Source organism: Mustela erminea, chromosome 1, assembly GCF_009829155.1.
Source record: "Mustela erminea isolate mMusErm1 chromosome 1, mMusErm1.Pri, whole genome shotgun sequence".
NCBI lineage: Eukaryota > Metazoa > Chordata > Mammalia > Carnivora > Mustelidae > Mustela > Mustela erminea.
In genome coordinates, this window is record NC_045614.1 from 603,051 (window position 1) to 620,446 (window position 17,396).

At 66.4% G+C, this 17,396-nt stretch overlaps 1 protein-coding gene across 4 annotated transcripts in view; it reads right to left on the minus strand.

Moving 5' to 3' along the window:
* The window catches only part of SBNO2 (strawberry notch homolog 2), a 46,347-nt gene extending 31,556 nt beyond the window's left edge, over nucleotides 1–14,791 (minus strand). For 3 of the 4 annotated variants that reach the window (XM_032304851.1, XM_032304842.1, XM_032304833.1), the window contains exons 1-2: nucleotides 14,665–14,790; nucleotides 2,904–3,095 (exon numbers count right to left, since the gene is read on the minus strand). In XM_032304851.1, the coding sequence (XP_032160742.1) occupies nucleotides 2,904–3,023 (120 nt within the window). In that variant the 5' untranslated portion in view covers nucleotides 3,024–3,095; nucleotides 14,665–14,790. Of the gene's footprint in view, nucleotides 1–2,903; nucleotides 3,096–14,664 lie in introns of all 4 variants that reach the window. The other variant, XM_032304861.1, reaches the window with a different exon arrangement.
* Nucleotides 14,792–17,396: the final 2,605 nt, after the last annotated feature.

Genomic DNA, 17,396 nt, shown 5'->3' on the forward strand with positions numbered 1-17,396 from the left:
GGGACTCTCTCTCCCACTCTCCCTGCGCCCCTCCCCGTGCGCTCGCTCGCACTCTGTCTCTCTCAATAAGGAAGATCTTTAAAAAACAGAAAAACTCGGGGGTACCCTGGGGTTGAGCGACTGCCTTCAGCTCAGGTCCTGATCCTGGAGTCCCGGGACCGAGCTCAGCGGGGAGTCGGCTTCGCCCTCTGCGCTCCCGTCTCGTCCTCTCTCTATCCCCCATTCTCTCTCAAATAAATAAATAAAATCTTTTTTTAAAAAGCAATTCTTAGAGCAAATATTGCACGGGACGTTCACATTAAGATATCCTTTGTTTGTGTGAGACTTAACCTTCGCTACGTGTCCGCGCTCTCAGCTGCTCCATCAGGCCACCCTTAGTGACAGCGACAGTCCGTAGGTCCCTCCTCCAGAGCTTGGCTCGGCCCCGACAGGATGGGCTGGGGGCAGTAGTGCTGAGCGTCCCAGCCACAGAGACAGGCCGTGCACACATCCAACGTCAGCACAGGCTGGACCCAGTGTGGCCGGGCGAAGGTGCCCTCCCGGCTGGAGGCCTGCGGGGACAGGCTCCGTAGACACCCTGGGAGGGCCAGCCCAGCCCCACAGAGCACCATGGAGAGCGCTCTGCCGAGTTCCGCCAGTTCTGACAGCTGGAGGGGGCTGGGCCCAAGAGGCACTTCCCTGGCCCTGGGTCCACATGGGAGCCCCAGCAGGTCCCTCCACGCCTGCTTCTGAGCATGGCTGGTCCCGGGCTGTCCAAGGAGCACCGGCACCCTAGCCACCGTCCTGGGCCACCATAAAGGGGCCGTGGCAGCAGCAGGATCCCTGTGGTAGAGCCCCATCCTCTGCAGCCCTACCCAGGGCTCCTTCTGACCCAGGAGTTCTGATTCGGAAGGACACCCCCCTCCCAGCCTCATCCGCAAGGGGGAAACGCAAGGGCGGTATTTATAGTGGCAGAAAACGGAAATCACCCCAAAAGCCAAACAATAGGGAAACAATTAAGCAAATTAGGGGATGCTGACAAGCAGGAGCCCTGTAGCACTATCAGGAATGACGAGCGCACGCCCCAAGACCGCAGAGCCCACAGAACTGGACGAGACCAAGCCCCAGGACACACTTACCCACAGCCCCGGGCCAGGTGGCACACGGGAACAGGAAGGCATTAGGTACAATGGCACGGACGGAGGTTCAGAGGGAGGCAGGGGACATGGAAGGTCAGAGGACGCGTGGACACAGCTCTACCAGGAAGGGGAGAGAGGGGAGGCGCACGGCGGTGTCTGGGGCCCTGGCCGGAGGTGCTGGCCACCCGCCAAGGGCGCGGACATGGCACCTTCAGTGGTAGTGCAGACGGGGAGGTCAGCCGTCCCCAGACTGCTGTGGGTCACGCCAGTGACTGTGTAGGTCAGGCCTGTGACGTTAGGTCACCAGTGGGTGCACCAAGACAGAACTCTGGGTCCACGCCACCCAGCTGCTTTCCAACGTTCCGATTACGGATCTGGGACGCCCCCTGATGGTTCTGGGCATCTGACCCTGAGCAGTGCCTGACCCCAGCGGCCCACTTCCCGGCTCCTCTGAAATCCAAGCCTGATTCTCGCTCTCTCCTGCTACCTGGCCTCCTCCCAGCCCTAAGCCAGCAGGATGGAGGGGAAGGAACCAGCTGACACTTTCCTGGAGGAGGGCCCCATGGGAGCCCCAGCCAGCCCTCTACCCCCCGCCCTGACAGTCTCCCTGCTGAGAAAGTCCGCTCTTCTACGGCAGAAAGAACCCTTGTTCTGCCCCACAAAAGGGAGGCTCCAGGCCTGACTTGCTGCAGAATTCTGGACCCTGCATACACCCAGCCATTGAGCAGGCCGGGCTGGAACCTATGTGCCTTTAGCCACAGTCGGCGAAGCTCGGGAGTAGCCGCGATGCCCTTCTGTGTGCGAGCCGGTAGCACCCAGAGTCCCGCTGAGACGGGGCGCAGTCCTCAGCCGGAGAAGAAACGAGCCCTTGAGCCCAGCACAGACTGGAGGGACCTTGGCAGCGCGTCCCTGAGCGAGACCAGCCGGGCTGAGAAGGCCGCATGCTGTGGGGCTCTGAGTCCAGGGTGTTCTGGAAAAGCCAGGGCCCTGGAGGCCAGGGCGCGGGAGGGTGACAGCACGGAGCCCGGAGGGCCGAAAGGCCCGGGAGCTATTCCGTGCCACGTTGTGATGGTGGCTCGGTGTCCGTGACGTTCGTCCGAACCCACAGGGTGTGCAGCGCCAACCGTGAGCCCTGGAGTCCCCTGCAGCCAGTCGTCCGTCACGTTCCCGTGCTGGTCTGTCAGTCGCAACAACTCAGTGTGATCATTAACACCACGTGTTGACGATGCAGAAAGCGGGGTATGTGGAAACTCTGTGCTCCGCTTTCCTATAAATCTACAACTGCTTAAGACACAAACGCTGGGGGACGCCTGGGTGGCTCAGTCGGTCGGACTCTTGATCCCGGTGCAGGTCGTGAGCCCAGAGTCACAGGACCGGCCCACGCTCGGCAGGGACTCGGCCTGAGGTTCTCTCTTCCCTCCTCTGCTCCTCCCCCTGCTCTCTCTCAAATAAACCTCAAAAGACGTAAGGTCCATTACATCGAAAATAAAAAACCTCAAAATAATATGTTGCGGAGGTCGCAGCCCTCGTCCTCCCCGTGAGGACAACAGCCCAGGCCCGAGCGTCTTCCTAAGGGCCAGTCCTGACCTTGGCGAAACCAACCCAGTGGCTCATGTCTGAGAAACTTGGGGGCAGCTGGGCACCCCTAAGGGTCCTCCCTGGGAAGTGGGGGCTGGGACATGCGCTCGAGGCCCAGGCAGGGATGGCCGCAGCAGCAGCCCCAGGAGCAGCGTGTCCCTCCCCACGCCTGCGCCCAGGCTGACGCTGGGGGCGGGGCAGACTCACCTGGACACCGGGCCCGCACAGCGGCGTCTGCAGGGGGGGCGGGCTGTAGAGGGTGCCGCCCGCCGGAGGGGGCTCACGCTGCGGAAGCTGCCCGTCCATGGCAGGCCCCACCACCAGCATCGGGGGGCTCCGCGACCCAGGCCGCGGGTGCGTCTATCTGGGTTTCTTGCTCCGTGGCGGCGGCATCATGACCTGGGAAGAGACATGGCACATCCCAAGGTCACCCTGGAGGCCCAACAGGTGAGGGCACAGCCCCAGGGATAAGGGAAAGTGGGCTAAGGGGCAGCCAGGTCAGGTGGGCACAGAGCAGGGGGGCTCAGCACAGCCAGCCACGCCTTTGGAGTGGAGGGTGGGCGCGGAGGCTCCCCTGACCGCGCGGTGTTGGGGCGCCCCTCGCCAGGGGCCGTGCCGGGGAGGGGGGGACCTCTACCCCCAGTGCAGCCTGAGCACATTCGAGCAGCCCCTGGGGCTGGGCGCTAAGCCCGGGCTCCAAGTCCTCAGGAGGCCCCAACCACGACCCGACAGCACCGCCTGTGGACACCGGGACCGGACTCTTGACCACAGGGCCTGCCCAGGCAGCAAGTGCCAGCCAGAGGGGCTCGCGGCCACGTGGAGCAGTGCCCAGGCCAGAACGAAGATGCGCTCTGGGACGGACCTCCAGGATGGCGGCAGCCCTTCCAGAGTGGCTGGGCTGCCCCACCACGCCCCTCCCTCCGCTGTCCACACGACCATCGAGGGCGGCCTGGCCCACCAAATAATAAGTAACTTGGCCCCAAGGGTCTGCTCCTGCCACCCACGAAGAGAGCCCCCGGCCCTGGTGCGCACAAGCCTCAGCCCATCCCACGGGCCCAGCTCCGTGACTTGGAGAGTCTGAGGCTGGGAGTCAAAGTCCAACCTAGCCAGCACCTCCAAGCTGAGCGCCAGCCCTGTCCCTCTGCCACCAGACTGGGCTCGCAGGAGCGTCTCTGGGGGAGTCGGGGCCACGCTGAGCCAGGCAGGGGCACAGACACACAGCTTCCCCACCGAGAACGGTCCTGTTCTAGAAGGCAGGCAGAAAATGCCACCCGGGCTGACTACAGAGGCACAAGGCTTCCCACCCGATTTCCATCTGCCCCATGGCCTGTGCCCTAGGCTCCCCTGGTCCCCACCCACCGCCACTGGGAGCCCAGACCCTAGGCTGGCCCTGGAGCTCCTCAGGCTGGCAGTGGCTGAAGACATTAATCACCAAGGGAGGCAGGAAGGGGAGGCAGCTGCCGCGCCCCGCCAAGCCCTGGATGAAGAAATCCTCGGGACTTCCAGTAATCACTGTCCGCACGCGGGCAGCTTATGCAATCCCTCAGGGGGCGGGGAGGGGCTGCCTTTACCCGGAGCTCCTGGCCAGCAAAGGGGCCCGCAGGCCTGAGCTCCAGCAGAGGGATGCATCTGGGCCCCAAGGACCTGCCGGTGCCCGGCTCGGCTTTGCAAGCTCACGGGCTCACCCCTGCTGCCAGGACGGCACTTCCCCCAGCCTGGAGGCCCTGGCCTGCCCCGGCCTGTCCCTGTGCCCTCCTGGCTCCTGCAAGCTGGAACCTGGTGGGACACGGCCTTAGAAGCCAAGAGTGGAAAGTCCTGGGGTCTTCCTGGATGAGCACACAGTTAGCAGTGATTCAGGGTCTTGGCCGTTCCTTTTAAAGATTCTGGGGTCATGCAGACGGGGTCAAAACCCGGCTCAGCCTCCTCACAATGGATTATTCTCTGACAGCGCAGGGGCACCTTGGCTCCTCTGAGCCCCAGTTTTGCTCATCAGGAGAAATGGGTTGTGTGGAAGTCCGTGGACAAGGCTGGACGGGCACTCAGCAGAGCGCAAGGCCGCCGCGACCCAGTGACCACTCCCTTCCCTGCGGCCCCAGAAATCTCCTGGATTTGAGGGACACCCCTTGAGGGGGCTCTGCTCCCAGCACCTGGGACAGGGGCAGGCAGGAATGACCTTTATCCAACAGAGAAAGCGCACGCAGCTGGCCACAGGTGCTGGCCGGCTGGCCCTCGTCCCCGGGGCTCAGGGGCCGCCCCTTCGGTAGCAGGTGCTCGCGCACGCCCCCGCCAGACCTCCCGGTAAGCCCTGTCCACGCCCCGCCTGCCACAGCTTCCCTCTGTCGGCAGCCACGTCCTGGAATGAAGCTGAACCCCTTCCCACAAGCAGGTTGCTCCCAGGCTCTGCGGCTACAGAGCCCTGGGCTACTCCGTTAGGAAGCACCACCCGAGGCCAGGGAGCGTGGGGTTACCACAAGCAGCTTCCCCAGAACCCTAGGAGAGGTGAGAACACTTGTCCGCACAAAACCTGTCCACCCGTGTCCATAGCGGCAGGGGTCACACCAGCCACAGAACACCCAGCGCCCATGAAAGGGAGAGACGACACATACAACGTGGTCGGTCTGCCCACGGGCGCGTGCTCGGCCCCAGCAGCAGCGAGGCGCCTGTGCGCTGCCCAGGGACGGACCCCGAGTCCACGACGCTCAGGGAGGGAACCAGACACAGAAGGGCACGGGGTGTGAGTCCAGGCGTGTGACACGCCCACACCAGGCTCCTCCAGGGACAGGAAGGACCTCATGGGGGCCACCAGCCACGTAATCGCTGATGGGAACACAACTAGCTTTCGGGCTGATGGAATGTTCCGGAATTAGGTAGTGGCGCTGTTGCAGGATACTAGGAATACAGTGAAAGACACTGAATCGCACACCTCAGAAGAGCAGATGTTAGATCCCGCTCCTCTCCCACCACCCCCAGCACCACCTCATCCCCCCGAGGCCGCCCTACAGAGCCCCCTTCCTGCAACACCCATCCAATGTCACTTCCCACCACCCCAGAGCCTCCACAGGCTCAGGCTTCCTGCTGCCCCGGACCCCCAAGGCACCCGGCCAGCCCCCGCTCTGCACACCCTCAGGACCCCACCTGCCCTCGTCCCCTGCTCTCCTGCCTCGGCTGACCTCCCCCACTTCCAACTCCCCAGGGCTGCCCGCAGAACCCTGCCCGGGCCCCCGAGCCCCGTCCCTGGGAGGTGCCAGCTGCTTCAGGACCAGCCCCGGTGGGCACCAGGTGGGCTCTCCAGGCACGGGGGGACAAAACCCAGACAATGCGGGGCTGGCTCGGAGCTCAGCACCCTAGTGGGCCCGGGGTGTATTTTTAGAACATCCCATGACAGGTGAGGCGTGGGTGCCCACACAGGCCCGCGCTTCACGGTCGTGGTTTACGTTCCCACAATTTCTTTTTGAGATCGGGTTTTCAAATGAGTCACTGTAAAACGAAAAGAGCAGGGACTCGGTGGCCCAGACAAGACAACGGGGCAGTGCAGCGTGGGAAGAGGCCACAGCCTGGGACAGGCTGACCCCGACACGCCCCCAGCCAGCAGGCATCTGCCGGCACCCAGCCCCTCTGCTGACCCCCTCTGCTGTCCCCCCAGCTCTGCTGGCTCAGCCCCCACACATCTGAGCAGGCTGTCCCGACCGCCCGGAGCACAGGCCCACCGCGGCTCACTCCCTCGTCTGTACTCCGCCAGGCCAGGATCAGGTTGCCCCGAAACTGTGTCTCTGGGCAGCTGGGACTTGCTGGCCTCCCCCTGGGCAGGAGATGGCAACCTTTCTGGCCCGCCTCCCACCTGGCTCTGAGGGAAGGTCCTGGGATCCCAGGATGGGGCGGGGGGTGGAGAGGCGGACATGCTGAGACAACCGCGCCCCACGGGGCCGGGGGCCGGAGCCCCGCAGCCGCGCGCCAAGGAGCACCGGAGCCCCGGGAGCTGGAGAGGCAGGAGGGACCCTCCCCTAGAGCCCCCAGAGGGAGCCCGGCCCTGCCACACCTTGAGCTCAGGTTTATGGGCTCTGGGACCAGAGATAACAAAGTTCTGTGAATCTAGCGGCCCAGAGTGTGGTCAGTTGTTAAGGCCCCCCGCCCCGGGACACTAGGCCTGGAGGAGGAAGCACACCCTAGCTGGAGCCGCCCCGACCCTCGGCCCAGAGCCCTGCAAGCCCTGGGGGCTGGGAGAGCTGCCGACCCGGAGATCCAGGCCAGGCTGGCACCGAGCGCGTGACCTGGGATTTCTACAGAGTTCCCGGGACGCGTCTGGAATGAGAGGCTCTGGGATGCCTAAGCCAGGCAGGGGCCCTGGTCCCCTGTGCACAGCTCAGGCAGGGCAGGAAAGGGGATGAGAAGCATAAGGTGAGCGCACCCAGAATCCCCATTTCGGAGCACAGCCGTCCAGGGGCTGGGGTTCCAGCTCTGTTGTCAATGCAGTGAAAGGTGGCCTGCAGGACCCCGGAGCCCACCCCCACAGACCTGCTGCCCAGGAGCAGTGTCTCAACCGATAGGGCTCCTGCAAAACCTCCCGTGCTCCTGGGACACAGAGGAAGAGCCGTCCTGGGGACAGGCATGGGGCGGGGGGGAGGCCCCACATTTCCTCCACACCAGACACCTCAGCCCTGGCCTGGCTCGGTCAACGCGTGGCTGAACGCAGACCAGTAAGCGGACTGGGAGCAGAGGTGGCCCTGGCAGGAGGACCGCCACACAGCCTGTCCCTCGAGCCTGACCCGAGAGCAGAAGCGGCAGAGCTCGACTGTGTGGGGGACGCACGAGGGACACTGCATGCCACCCCGGGAGCCGAGTGCAGGGACGGGCCGGTGCCTGCGACCGGCGCCGGCGCCGCCAGGCTCGCGGCAGATGCCCGCTCTCTCCTCACACGCGGCGGACGGCGGCCCCGGGGGGACTGCACCTGGAGAAGCAGAACGCCGGGCGAAGACGACCCCCGGGAAAACGCAGACAGCCTGGGACCGGGTTCTGGAGACAGATGTGGGCTCGCCTCTGGCTCGCTGCCTGCCTCTGCCAGCCGTGGGCCCACGGACCCACCCCTGGTCCAGGAGAGACCAACTCCCTCGGGGCAGCCGCGGTGACAGCCCCGTGACGGGAGGGGCGAAGGGACTGCCTGCCGGCCCTGCAGGGAGCCAGGTGCTCGGGCAGGCCGCACCTGAGTGTACAGGACATGCCAGAGGCGAGCAGCCCTAGGGGGCCCGTCGCTGCCCTCCCCCAGCAGCCCTACGGGCACGGCTTCGGGGGCACAGAGTCCCTCATGCTGCCCGCCAAGGGCCCGGAGGACATGGGGACCAGAACGTGGAGCCTCCTCAGTCACGGCTGAGGGCATCTGAGCCCGGATCTCGGGGGTCCCCAGGGCCTCCCCACCTCCGGATTCACTTCAGCTTTAGCGGGGAGAGGCATGCGGTTTGCCAAGGGGCGGCACGACCCGCTTGTTCCGGCACCCGCTACCCGCCCTCAGCGGCCCAGACCCTTAAACCTCTGTCCACGCCGCCGCCGCCGACAGGCGCTGAGCACCTTCCACGTGACCCCCTCTGGGAAGCGTCTCCTCGGTCTCGGGCTCGCTCGCGGTTTCTAAAAGGCACTACACGCACTGAGCTTGTGGTCTCCTCTGACACCCACGTCGTCTTCCCCGGAGCACGTTTAGGCCAAATCCCACTGGCCCCAGACTTTCTGGCCCACTGACGCCGGTGTGCCCCACTCAGTCTACACAGAGGGTGGCCTGCCCCGCCAGGGCTCGCTGCCACCCCTGCTTGCTCTCGGGCTTGCTTCAGGCTGGCTCGCATGCCACGTCTCTCTGCCTAGCCCCAGAGAGCCCTGAGCAGCACAGGTGCTCCTGCCGCCCATGGCTGGGTCCCTGAGTCCTGGGTGAGCGGCCTGACCAGTTAGCAACCCCCTCAGGCCCCTTTAGACCCACCTGGAGCCAAGAGCATCACAGGGACCTTTGCCCAAACACCAGCTCCTGGTGTCCCGCAGGAGGGGAAGGCCCCTCGGAGCTGTGGGCTGGTCTTGGCCACAGCACCCATGCCCCACAGTCTCCCGTGCTCCATCCCCGGCGAACACCGGCACCGGGCTGGATGCTGTGCCCACTGCTGGGAAGAGGCCGGAGGCCCCCGCGGTGCGGCAGCAGGCACCCGGAGACCTGCGGACAGAGCCGGGAGCGGTTTCCGCTTCTCCCGAGGCCAACGGCCCCGCCTGAGCAGCCCGCGCAGCTGCCGTCAACTGCCTCACGCCCCACAGGACGGGGTCCAGGCTGGCTCGCCACCCTCGCCCTGGGCCTCACGGGGCCGGGGCTTCACACCGGGTGCTCTGCGGAGACTCCCCGGCAAGCCCGCGCAGCCGTCAGCAGGACAGGAGGCCCATGTCCCCGTCACCGGCCGCAGACACGGAGGCCCACTCGGGCTTCGAGTCTCTCGCTCCCCTTCGGCCTCCAGTGGAGAAAGTTCTCTGCTTCCGAGGGCCTGTGAGGACGCCGGGGCCCGGGGACATCCGGGGTCACCCCCATCTCAGGGGCCTTGAGGGCCCTGCTCTCTGGGACTGTCACGGAGCCGCGGACCTTGGCGCGCAGCTCGTAAGCGGACTGGTGGGCAGCGAGGCTGCCCCTGCCTCCCCCATGCTCACAGGGTCTGGGGAAGAGAAGCCCCAGCAAGCCCTTCTCGGGGGGCTTCCCCAAGGCCTCAGAGAGGTGGGGAGGGGCCCCGCTGGGGCAACACAGCCTCTGCCATGCAGGAAAGCGACCCAGGGCGTCGGATGGGCTGGTCCTCCAAGAGAAGTAGCAGGCCTAGGTTTGGGGGTGCGGGGCCCGACTTCTCCAAGGCCGCAATCCATCATCATGTCCACACCCTCCCTGTACGCGGCGCCTGCCTCCAGGTTCCACAGTGCCGGCCCTGGTCAACCTAGAACCCCCACCCACCAGCCCGTGACCACCTAGAACCCTTCCCACAGCTGTTCCTGACGGCCCCCGACAGCGATCGACCTCAAAACTGTGGGAGCTCCTGGACGGCTGGAGTCTGACGAAAACCCCCTGAAAATGCCCTGACGGGCTCATGTTTGCCCGAATGACACCGGGAGAGGCTCCAACGGCCCGTGCTGCGGCAAGCGCCAAGCTCAGAACCTCACTGGGACCCGCAGGGGAGGGAGGGGGGTCCTCCGCGCCCACTCCACAGCTTCCAGGCCGAGTGGCCAAGGAGGACACCCAGACACCCGGAGCCGTCCCAGGCCGCACCGTGACCCGTGCGGCCCCCGAGCAAACCCAGCCACAGACAGACCCGGATGCCCGGGGAGCCCCAGCAGGGGAGACAAGGGTCTGAACCGGCAAACGAGCCCACCTTCCCAGCTCCATGCCTGACGAGGGCACGCATGGGGCCGGGGCCGGAGCCAGGGCGGCCCCCCTCAGTGCCCCACGTGCCGAGGAAGATGCCGGCTCCGCTGGCAGGACACCGGCCACTCCCGGCACCCCTGGGCCATCCGGGGCACAGGGGTGCTGACCCCACCTGGTGAGTCAGGGCCATAAAAGCTGACGGCCCGCTGCAGCCCTGCGGCCGGATGCAGCCCTTCCCTGGCCGTCCCAGCGCCCTGAGCCAGCAGCCTCCCACCCTCTGGGCCGGGGCTCCAGGAAACGGGTGACCTGCCTTCCAGAACATGGCACACGTGGCTCCTGAGACGGAGCAGACCTGGGAACGAGGGCACGAAGGCCTCTTTCAGTTTCACTCGGGGATTTGTTCTGAGGTGACAGAGGCCAACCCAGACGGGGCGTCTGGGCGCCGGCCCGGAGCCACCCGCAAGGAGCACACGGCACCCGCGGCAGCTGGCAGCCCACAGAGCCCACTCCGGGAGGCACGGACACCCCGGGAACTGTGTGCCCCGAGGGCCGGCGGGTGAGCCAGCCCTTCCCCGGGGACGGCGGGGGCTCCCCTGCTGCGGGGCTCCGGAGCAGGACCCGCAGGAGCAGGTACCCGAGACGCAGAGACACACCGCGAGTGCCCAGGGACGCGCCGAGGCCAAACGCTTCCCCCACCACGCAGCAGGGGCCACATACATGCCCCTCCCTGACAGGCGCCTCGCGGCTTCCCTCGGCCTTGTGCCCACCCAGCACGCGTGGACAGCGCGGGGTGGGCACCCCTGCAGCTGCCCGAGGAGGGCCTACAGTGAATGGATGAACTTAGGCGGGGCCGCACGGCATCACTCCTCTCCCACAGTCACCTGGCCTCGTGGGGCGGCGGGGGTGGGGGGTCCTCAGGCAATCAGGGCTGACCCGAGGCACCCCGACAGCAGAAGTCAAAAAAGCCCCCAGGACTACATCTCACAGGCCCGCGCCACGCCCACCCGCGGCGGTGGTCTGGGACAGAGCAGGAGTTTGGTGAGGGCGCCCAGCCGTCACACACGTGACAGAGACGGCACATCCTCTGGCCCCCGGAGGCCAGAAGACGCCCAACAGCCGACCTGTGTCTGGATGAGGGGACAGCAGGGCCCAGGCTCAGGGCTCACCCCCAGGGCCGCAGAGCACGGGCATCTGAGCAGCAAGGACAGGCCCCGCCTCTTTTAAAAACGCTTTCTGGTTCTGGGGAAGGCACAATCCACAAGCCACCCACGTCACACGTTTAGGTACACAACTGTGTAGTTTTTGGACCGTTCCCCGAGTTGTGCAACCGTCACCTCCGTCGAGCGCCACTACATTCCATCCGCCCGATAGCAGCCCCGTCCCCATCAGCCGTCACCCGCCAGCCCCCCGACCCCGCGAGCCCCCTCCCTGCCCGTGGAGGAGCCTGGTGTGGGCGTGTCACGCCTGCGGACTCACACGCCGTGGGGCCTTCTGTGTCTGGTTCCCTCCCTACCTGTCGAGTTTTGAGGTCTGTCCACATGATAGCAAACGACCAGTCTCTCTCTGCCTCCCCTGGGGGCCTGGCAAGCTGGGACGGGGCCCAAGCACCAGAAACGCAGCCCTCACCCTCACCCGAGTCACCCGCCCAGCAGCCAGGGAAGCGGGGGCCTCGAGGGCCTGCTGTCACCAAGGGCGGGAAGATGAAGGAGCCTGCACAGCAGCAGTGGCGGAGGGCCGTTCCAAGGGACAGGGACTGGGGTCCCCTCGGCGGGGAGGACTCGCGGCTGCATGCAGGTCTGGGCAGAACAGGGCAGGACACAGCCGGGCCAGAGCGACCCGGGAGACCCCAGCGTCTGGCTCCCTGGGGCTGTGCTGCACCCAGCCCTCCCTGCCGACCCAGCACACAGCCCCTGGCTGCGGGAGCGGTGGCTGACACACTCCAGGCCTGCGCGGGACCCGTTCCACACGCGGGACGCACCCTCTCTCGAGTGCACACACACGTACGCACAAAGGCACGCAGCACAGGAGAACGCAACAGGGCGCACACAGGCGAGAGCAGACGGACACGCACACACGTGTTCGCGCGCCACGTGCCCCAACACTCACGGGGACGCCGCCTGAGCTGGTGCACACGTGCATGTACACACACGCTTGCACACACATGCCCACACGTGGGCACCCCGGGACCACCTCCCCACTCCACACTCAGTCCCGCAGGGCTCACACGTTTAGGTGAGGTCTGCCCTGGCCACCCGCCACCAGCCCCGAACCGCAAGCAGGTCCCCACCCCCGCCCCGCCGCCCTAAAGGCCTCTTATCCAGGGGAGGCCATCCCAGGAGGGAGACGGCCTCTGGGGACTGGACACAGTTGCCTCTTTATTCCCAGCCAAGCTCGCTCCGTCAGCGTTTCCGGCCTGGCCCTTGCTGGAGGGGCCTCTGACACTTCGCTGGAACTAAGCTGGGCCAGCCCGAGCTGGTCTTGCCCCAGCGGAGGCCCTGCCCGCAGCGGACGGGGAGCCGGCCTTGGTGTCCCCCCCGGGGCCCGGGCAGTGACTGAACCAAGGTCACGCAGCTGGAGGGCGCCGGCCCTGGGCTGTCCGCCGGCACACGGTACACGGCTCCACCCCGGCTCTGGCCGCGAAGGCACTACCTCTTCCGCAGGACAGGCTCTCCTGGAAATCTCGTGCCCCCAGCCCTCTGCCACAACACGGATGTCCCCACCACACACACACACACACACACACACACGCACCCCAGCAGGTGCTGGCTGGGCAGGTGTGAACAGATGTCTGCTCAGATCTCCGAGCTCAACAAACGTGCCCTCTCGCCCTCCAAAGCCCCCAGCACGCCTCCCCCTACCCCCCACGGCGGCCTGTCCGGTCAGTGCCCTGCACTTGCGGGGCTCCTCGGAGGTCTGCCGGGTGCCCGGCGGCATCTTCCCCACCATGTGGGGCCCTGGGGCCACTGGCCTGCCCTGCCTTCCCTGGCCCGCCCACCCAGGGCCCAGATTTCATGGTCCCTGCTCCCTCTGAGGACTCCACAGGTGGATGTCCTGGGGGACTGTGGTCCACAGCACAAAGCTCTGAGCGGTCAGCGCCCACCTCTGGGGCCTCCCCTGGGGAAACGCAGGGGGCTCCCGCCCAGAGAAACCAGACAGCCGGGCCAACCGGGACACACTCAGACCGACACACTCAGCCGCCCCGCTCACAAGCGCCCCCCACAGCCAGGCAGCGGGACGGGGTGAAGTGCAGAGCCAGACGAGCCCTCCATCGCGGGCCTGGAGAAGGGCCAGGCCTCCCACCCAACCAAGGCGCCCTCCGACGGCCTCGGGGTGTCCTGCTTCTGACAGGTGGCCATCTTTCTTTCCTGGGGGTCCGCGGCCCCCGGGGCCCCGGCCCCAGCCTCCTCGAGGCTTTCCCAGCGTCCACAGGGAAGACCCCGCAGGCCGGGCAGCAGCCCCCACGCCGCCCCGTGAAATCACCCCACACCGCGGGTGCTCTTCCCCGTGGCCAGCTTCGGGCGCGACACCCTCCCGGGCAGCGCGCAAACACACGGCACCCACGAGCCCGGCCAGGCGCTGGACAGGCAGGAAGGGCATTCAGAGCAGGCGGGACTCGGTCGTTCTGGGAAGCAGAAGCCGGGGGTGCCCCGACACACTTTTCACAGACTCGCCTCTTTCCTGACCACTGGGAAGGGCAGGCGGACAGACTCCCGAGGCCCCCCGGGAGCGCCGGCCCGGCCGTCCACACTGCTGCTCCCTGACCCCGGACCCGGCACCTCGCACCCCGGGGAGGGCGGCAGGGAGGCGGGCATCACCTCCCGCCATCGCCTCCCACCATCACCTCCCGCCATCGCCTCCCACCCCCCGCAGGCCGCCCTCCGCGTCTCCCCCTCCCCGCCCCGTCCTCGCGGCTCCCACGCAGGCACCAGGCTCTGCGGACTCGGCCCGGAGCCGGCCGCCCCCGCGCCAAAGCCGCGAGACCAGAGGGGCTGCCCCTCCCGGAGCGCGGCGAGCGGCAGCCCGCGCCCCCGAGCCCGGAGAGGAGGAAAGGGCAGGAGTCGCCGCGGGCCCGGGGTCGGGGGCCGCGGGAAAGGAAGGGGCTGGGGCCCCGGAGGAAGAGGCCGCCAGAAGCGACGGGTGGGGGCCCCGGGGAGTGCGGGGGCTGGGGCCACCCGGAGGGAGGGGCGGGGGGTCGCCGCGACGACGCCTCCACCGGGGGCACCGAACGCGGGGGACGGAAGGGCTGGGAGCGCGCCGCGCCGCGGGGCCGGGGGCCGGCGGGGGTCCCCGGGGAGGGCGAGCTCGGGGCTCCCGGGCGAGCGCGCGCCCCGGGCTCACGGCGGAGGGCGGGGTCGGAGGGGGGGGTCGCACAGGAGGGCGGGGCCAGGGCTCGCGGCGGAGGGCGGGGTCGGGGGGTCGCCGGGGAAGGCGGGGACACGCCGCCGCGCTCCCTCCGCGCGCGGCCCCGGAACCCCGGCTCCCCGGCTCCCCTGGCCCGGGGCGCGGGCGGCCGCGGCTGGCCGGGGCCCGAGCGGGTGGGGGCGCGCAGCTCGGGCCGGGCGGGAGCGGCGGAGTCGCCGCGAGCGTCGGACCGACGCGCCTCACCTCCGACCTGGGTCCGGCCGGGCGCGGAGCCCGCGGCGCCTCCGTCTCTCCGAGCTTCGCCTCAGCCGCGCTCACTTCCGGGTTTCGGGCGCCATCTTGGGGGCCCCGCTCACTTCCGGTCATGCCGCGGGGCGGGGCCTCTGGGGGGCGGGCTCTCTGGGGGCGGGGCGGGGCGGGGCCCTGGTCTGCCGGAGACCCTGACGGCTCCCTGAGGGGGCCACGGGTTCGCGTCCCACCCCGCCCGCTTCTGTTGGGTCCCTAGCGCGTCGCTTCCTTGCGGGCCTCAGTTTCCTTCTTTGCCAACGTGGAGATCGAGTTGAACCTGCGCCGCCTCCGGGCTCACCCCACCCTGCACTCTCGCGCCGGAACTTTAAGCCGCCGGGTTTCTCCCGTAACCCAGATCTTAGCGCTGAAGCCCCCACCTCAGATACTCCCCGAACCCCTCCGAGACGGCCCCGGCCCGCCGTGCTCTCTCCTTCCCCACTAGCAGCTGTCTGCTTATTACTTTGTCTCCACCCCAGTAGGAGTTCTGGGACCTCGGGGACCCCCTAGCAGGGAACCCAGCACATGGGTGGGGGGCGGGGCAGGCGTCTGGTGAGTCCCGGGAGAGGGCAGGGTCCTCGCACCGCGCCTGGGCATCTGTCTGGCTTGCTCCAGGTTAGGGCCTCCTGGGGCCCGATGCAAATGAGGCGCGGATTCGCAGCGGTGCCAGGAAGCGGGTGGGACTGGGCTTTGGCAGGACCGTGGAGTCCCTGTGACTTGAGCCCATTGGATCACCGTGCGGGGGGCCAGGCCGGTTCAGGCAGATCCAGTCTGGGAGCCACCAGCCCTTCCCTAGCTGGGTGTTGACTCGGAAAGCCCTGGGACCATTGCCCCACCTCGCCCCCAGCCAGAGGCCTCCTGTGCCCATCCCAGCCCCCTGAAATGACAGATGACCTCTCCACATGCTTGTCGGTTCCGCAGACTCTTGAGTCTGGCCTTGGGCTGGACAAAGCTGGGGCCCCAAAGGGCCCGGTTCTCAGGCCTGTCCTCAGGAAGCTCCCAGTCCAGGAGAGACAGAGCCAGGACCAGATACCCCCATCTGCAAGATCAGGCCTGGGGCCAAGGGAGGGGTAAAATCTCTGCCTCACAGATTATGGGGTGGGGGGTTGAAGCTGGGGCTTTGAAGTTCAAGTAGGAGTTTGCCCAAAGACAAGCATAGGAAGGGTGGTCCGGGCAAATAAAAGCGGTTCACAGACCCGTAAGGGTGTGTAAAGGAGATGAGTATGTTTAAAACCTGTTTGCCCCACAGAACCCAGGCCAGAGACTCCCGGTATCCAAACCCGCAAGCATAAGGAAGTAGACGGGGAAACCGAGACCCAGAGAGGAGAAATGGTTTATTCAGAACGAGCTTTGCATTGGTATGTGTAGTTTTCACCAGTTTGGGTTGTAGCCTTGACTTTGAAACCATTTTTCATAGCTAGTGAAAATAAGCCATACTGAGCGATGGACAGGTAAGGGTCAAAAGCCAGAATAAGCTGACACGGCCGTGGGTGGCTTCCGGGGGCATCTTCCCATTTCCCCCCCCACAGGACCAGCCACATAATTTGCGGCTCTCAGTGAGAAGTGAAGACGGAGAGCCCCTCGCCCAAAAAGTATTCAGAACGTCAATACGGCGACAGCAGCGCCCCTGGGTGCGGGGCCTGGGCGAGGCCCAGAGTCACACACCCAGGAGGCTGGCCCTGTCCCCAGCGTGACCTTCCCAGGCAGGGAGTGCTGTTACCTGTTTTTGGCCGGTGGGTGAACGGCGGCGCGGGGCTGTCCGGTAGCTGGCACGGGGTCGCAGGGTGAGCCGTGGGGAGGCATGGGCTCGGCCTCTGCCACGTCCACCTCAAGAAACCACGCGGTCCCTCTGGGTAATTTTGCCTGGAATGGGGGCAGTCTGCCCAGGCCGGGGTGGGTCCAGCCGTCTCAGCAGGGCGCAGTCTGCCAAGTCTGGGGATGTCTAGGGAATTAGTCAGATTCGGGGATTTCCAGGGAATTGCAAGAGGCCGCTTGGGAGAGCTGAAGGGACACAGCAGCAGAGCTGGAGGCCCGGCCTCGGGGGCAGCTTGGCTCCTCCACTGTGTGACCCCCCAGAAAGTTACTTAACCTCTCTGTGCCTCCCTTTGCCCACCTGTAAAATGGGGATGGGAGTGATGAGCGTAGCTGCCTTCTAGGCTACTGAGTTGCGAACTAACAGCACCTAGTATCTGGCCCTTACGAGTATTTCCAGATAACTTCTGGATCTTTCCTCAGAAAAGGCCGCAGAGTCACCTAAGTGAGTGTTGAAGGGGTCGATCATCACGAGGAAACCTGGGGCTGGAGGTCCGGGGAGGAGGGATTGTTTTAATAAGGCCCTGAACAGTGGGGTTGGGGGCCCTGGAGAGCCCCGGCTCTCTGGCTCAGGCTGCAGAAGGACTCCCTCTGAGGGCAGGGACATGCCCAGCGGGTCAGACGTGCCCCACGTCCTCACCCTCCAGGATGGGTACCCGGCTCGTGGAAGGCCGAAGGTCTGTCTGGCTGGGGGTCAGAGAGCCTCCCCCAAGCCCTCCCCCTGTCCTGGTCCCACGGAGAGACCCCCGCCCCAAACCTCTCCCAGGCATTTTGACGTCTGGAGGAAGTAGGACCACAAGGTAAAGGGCAGGACACCCAGTTAAATCTGAATTCGAGTTATGCGAAGAATAATATTTTAGTGTTTAAGTACGTCCCGG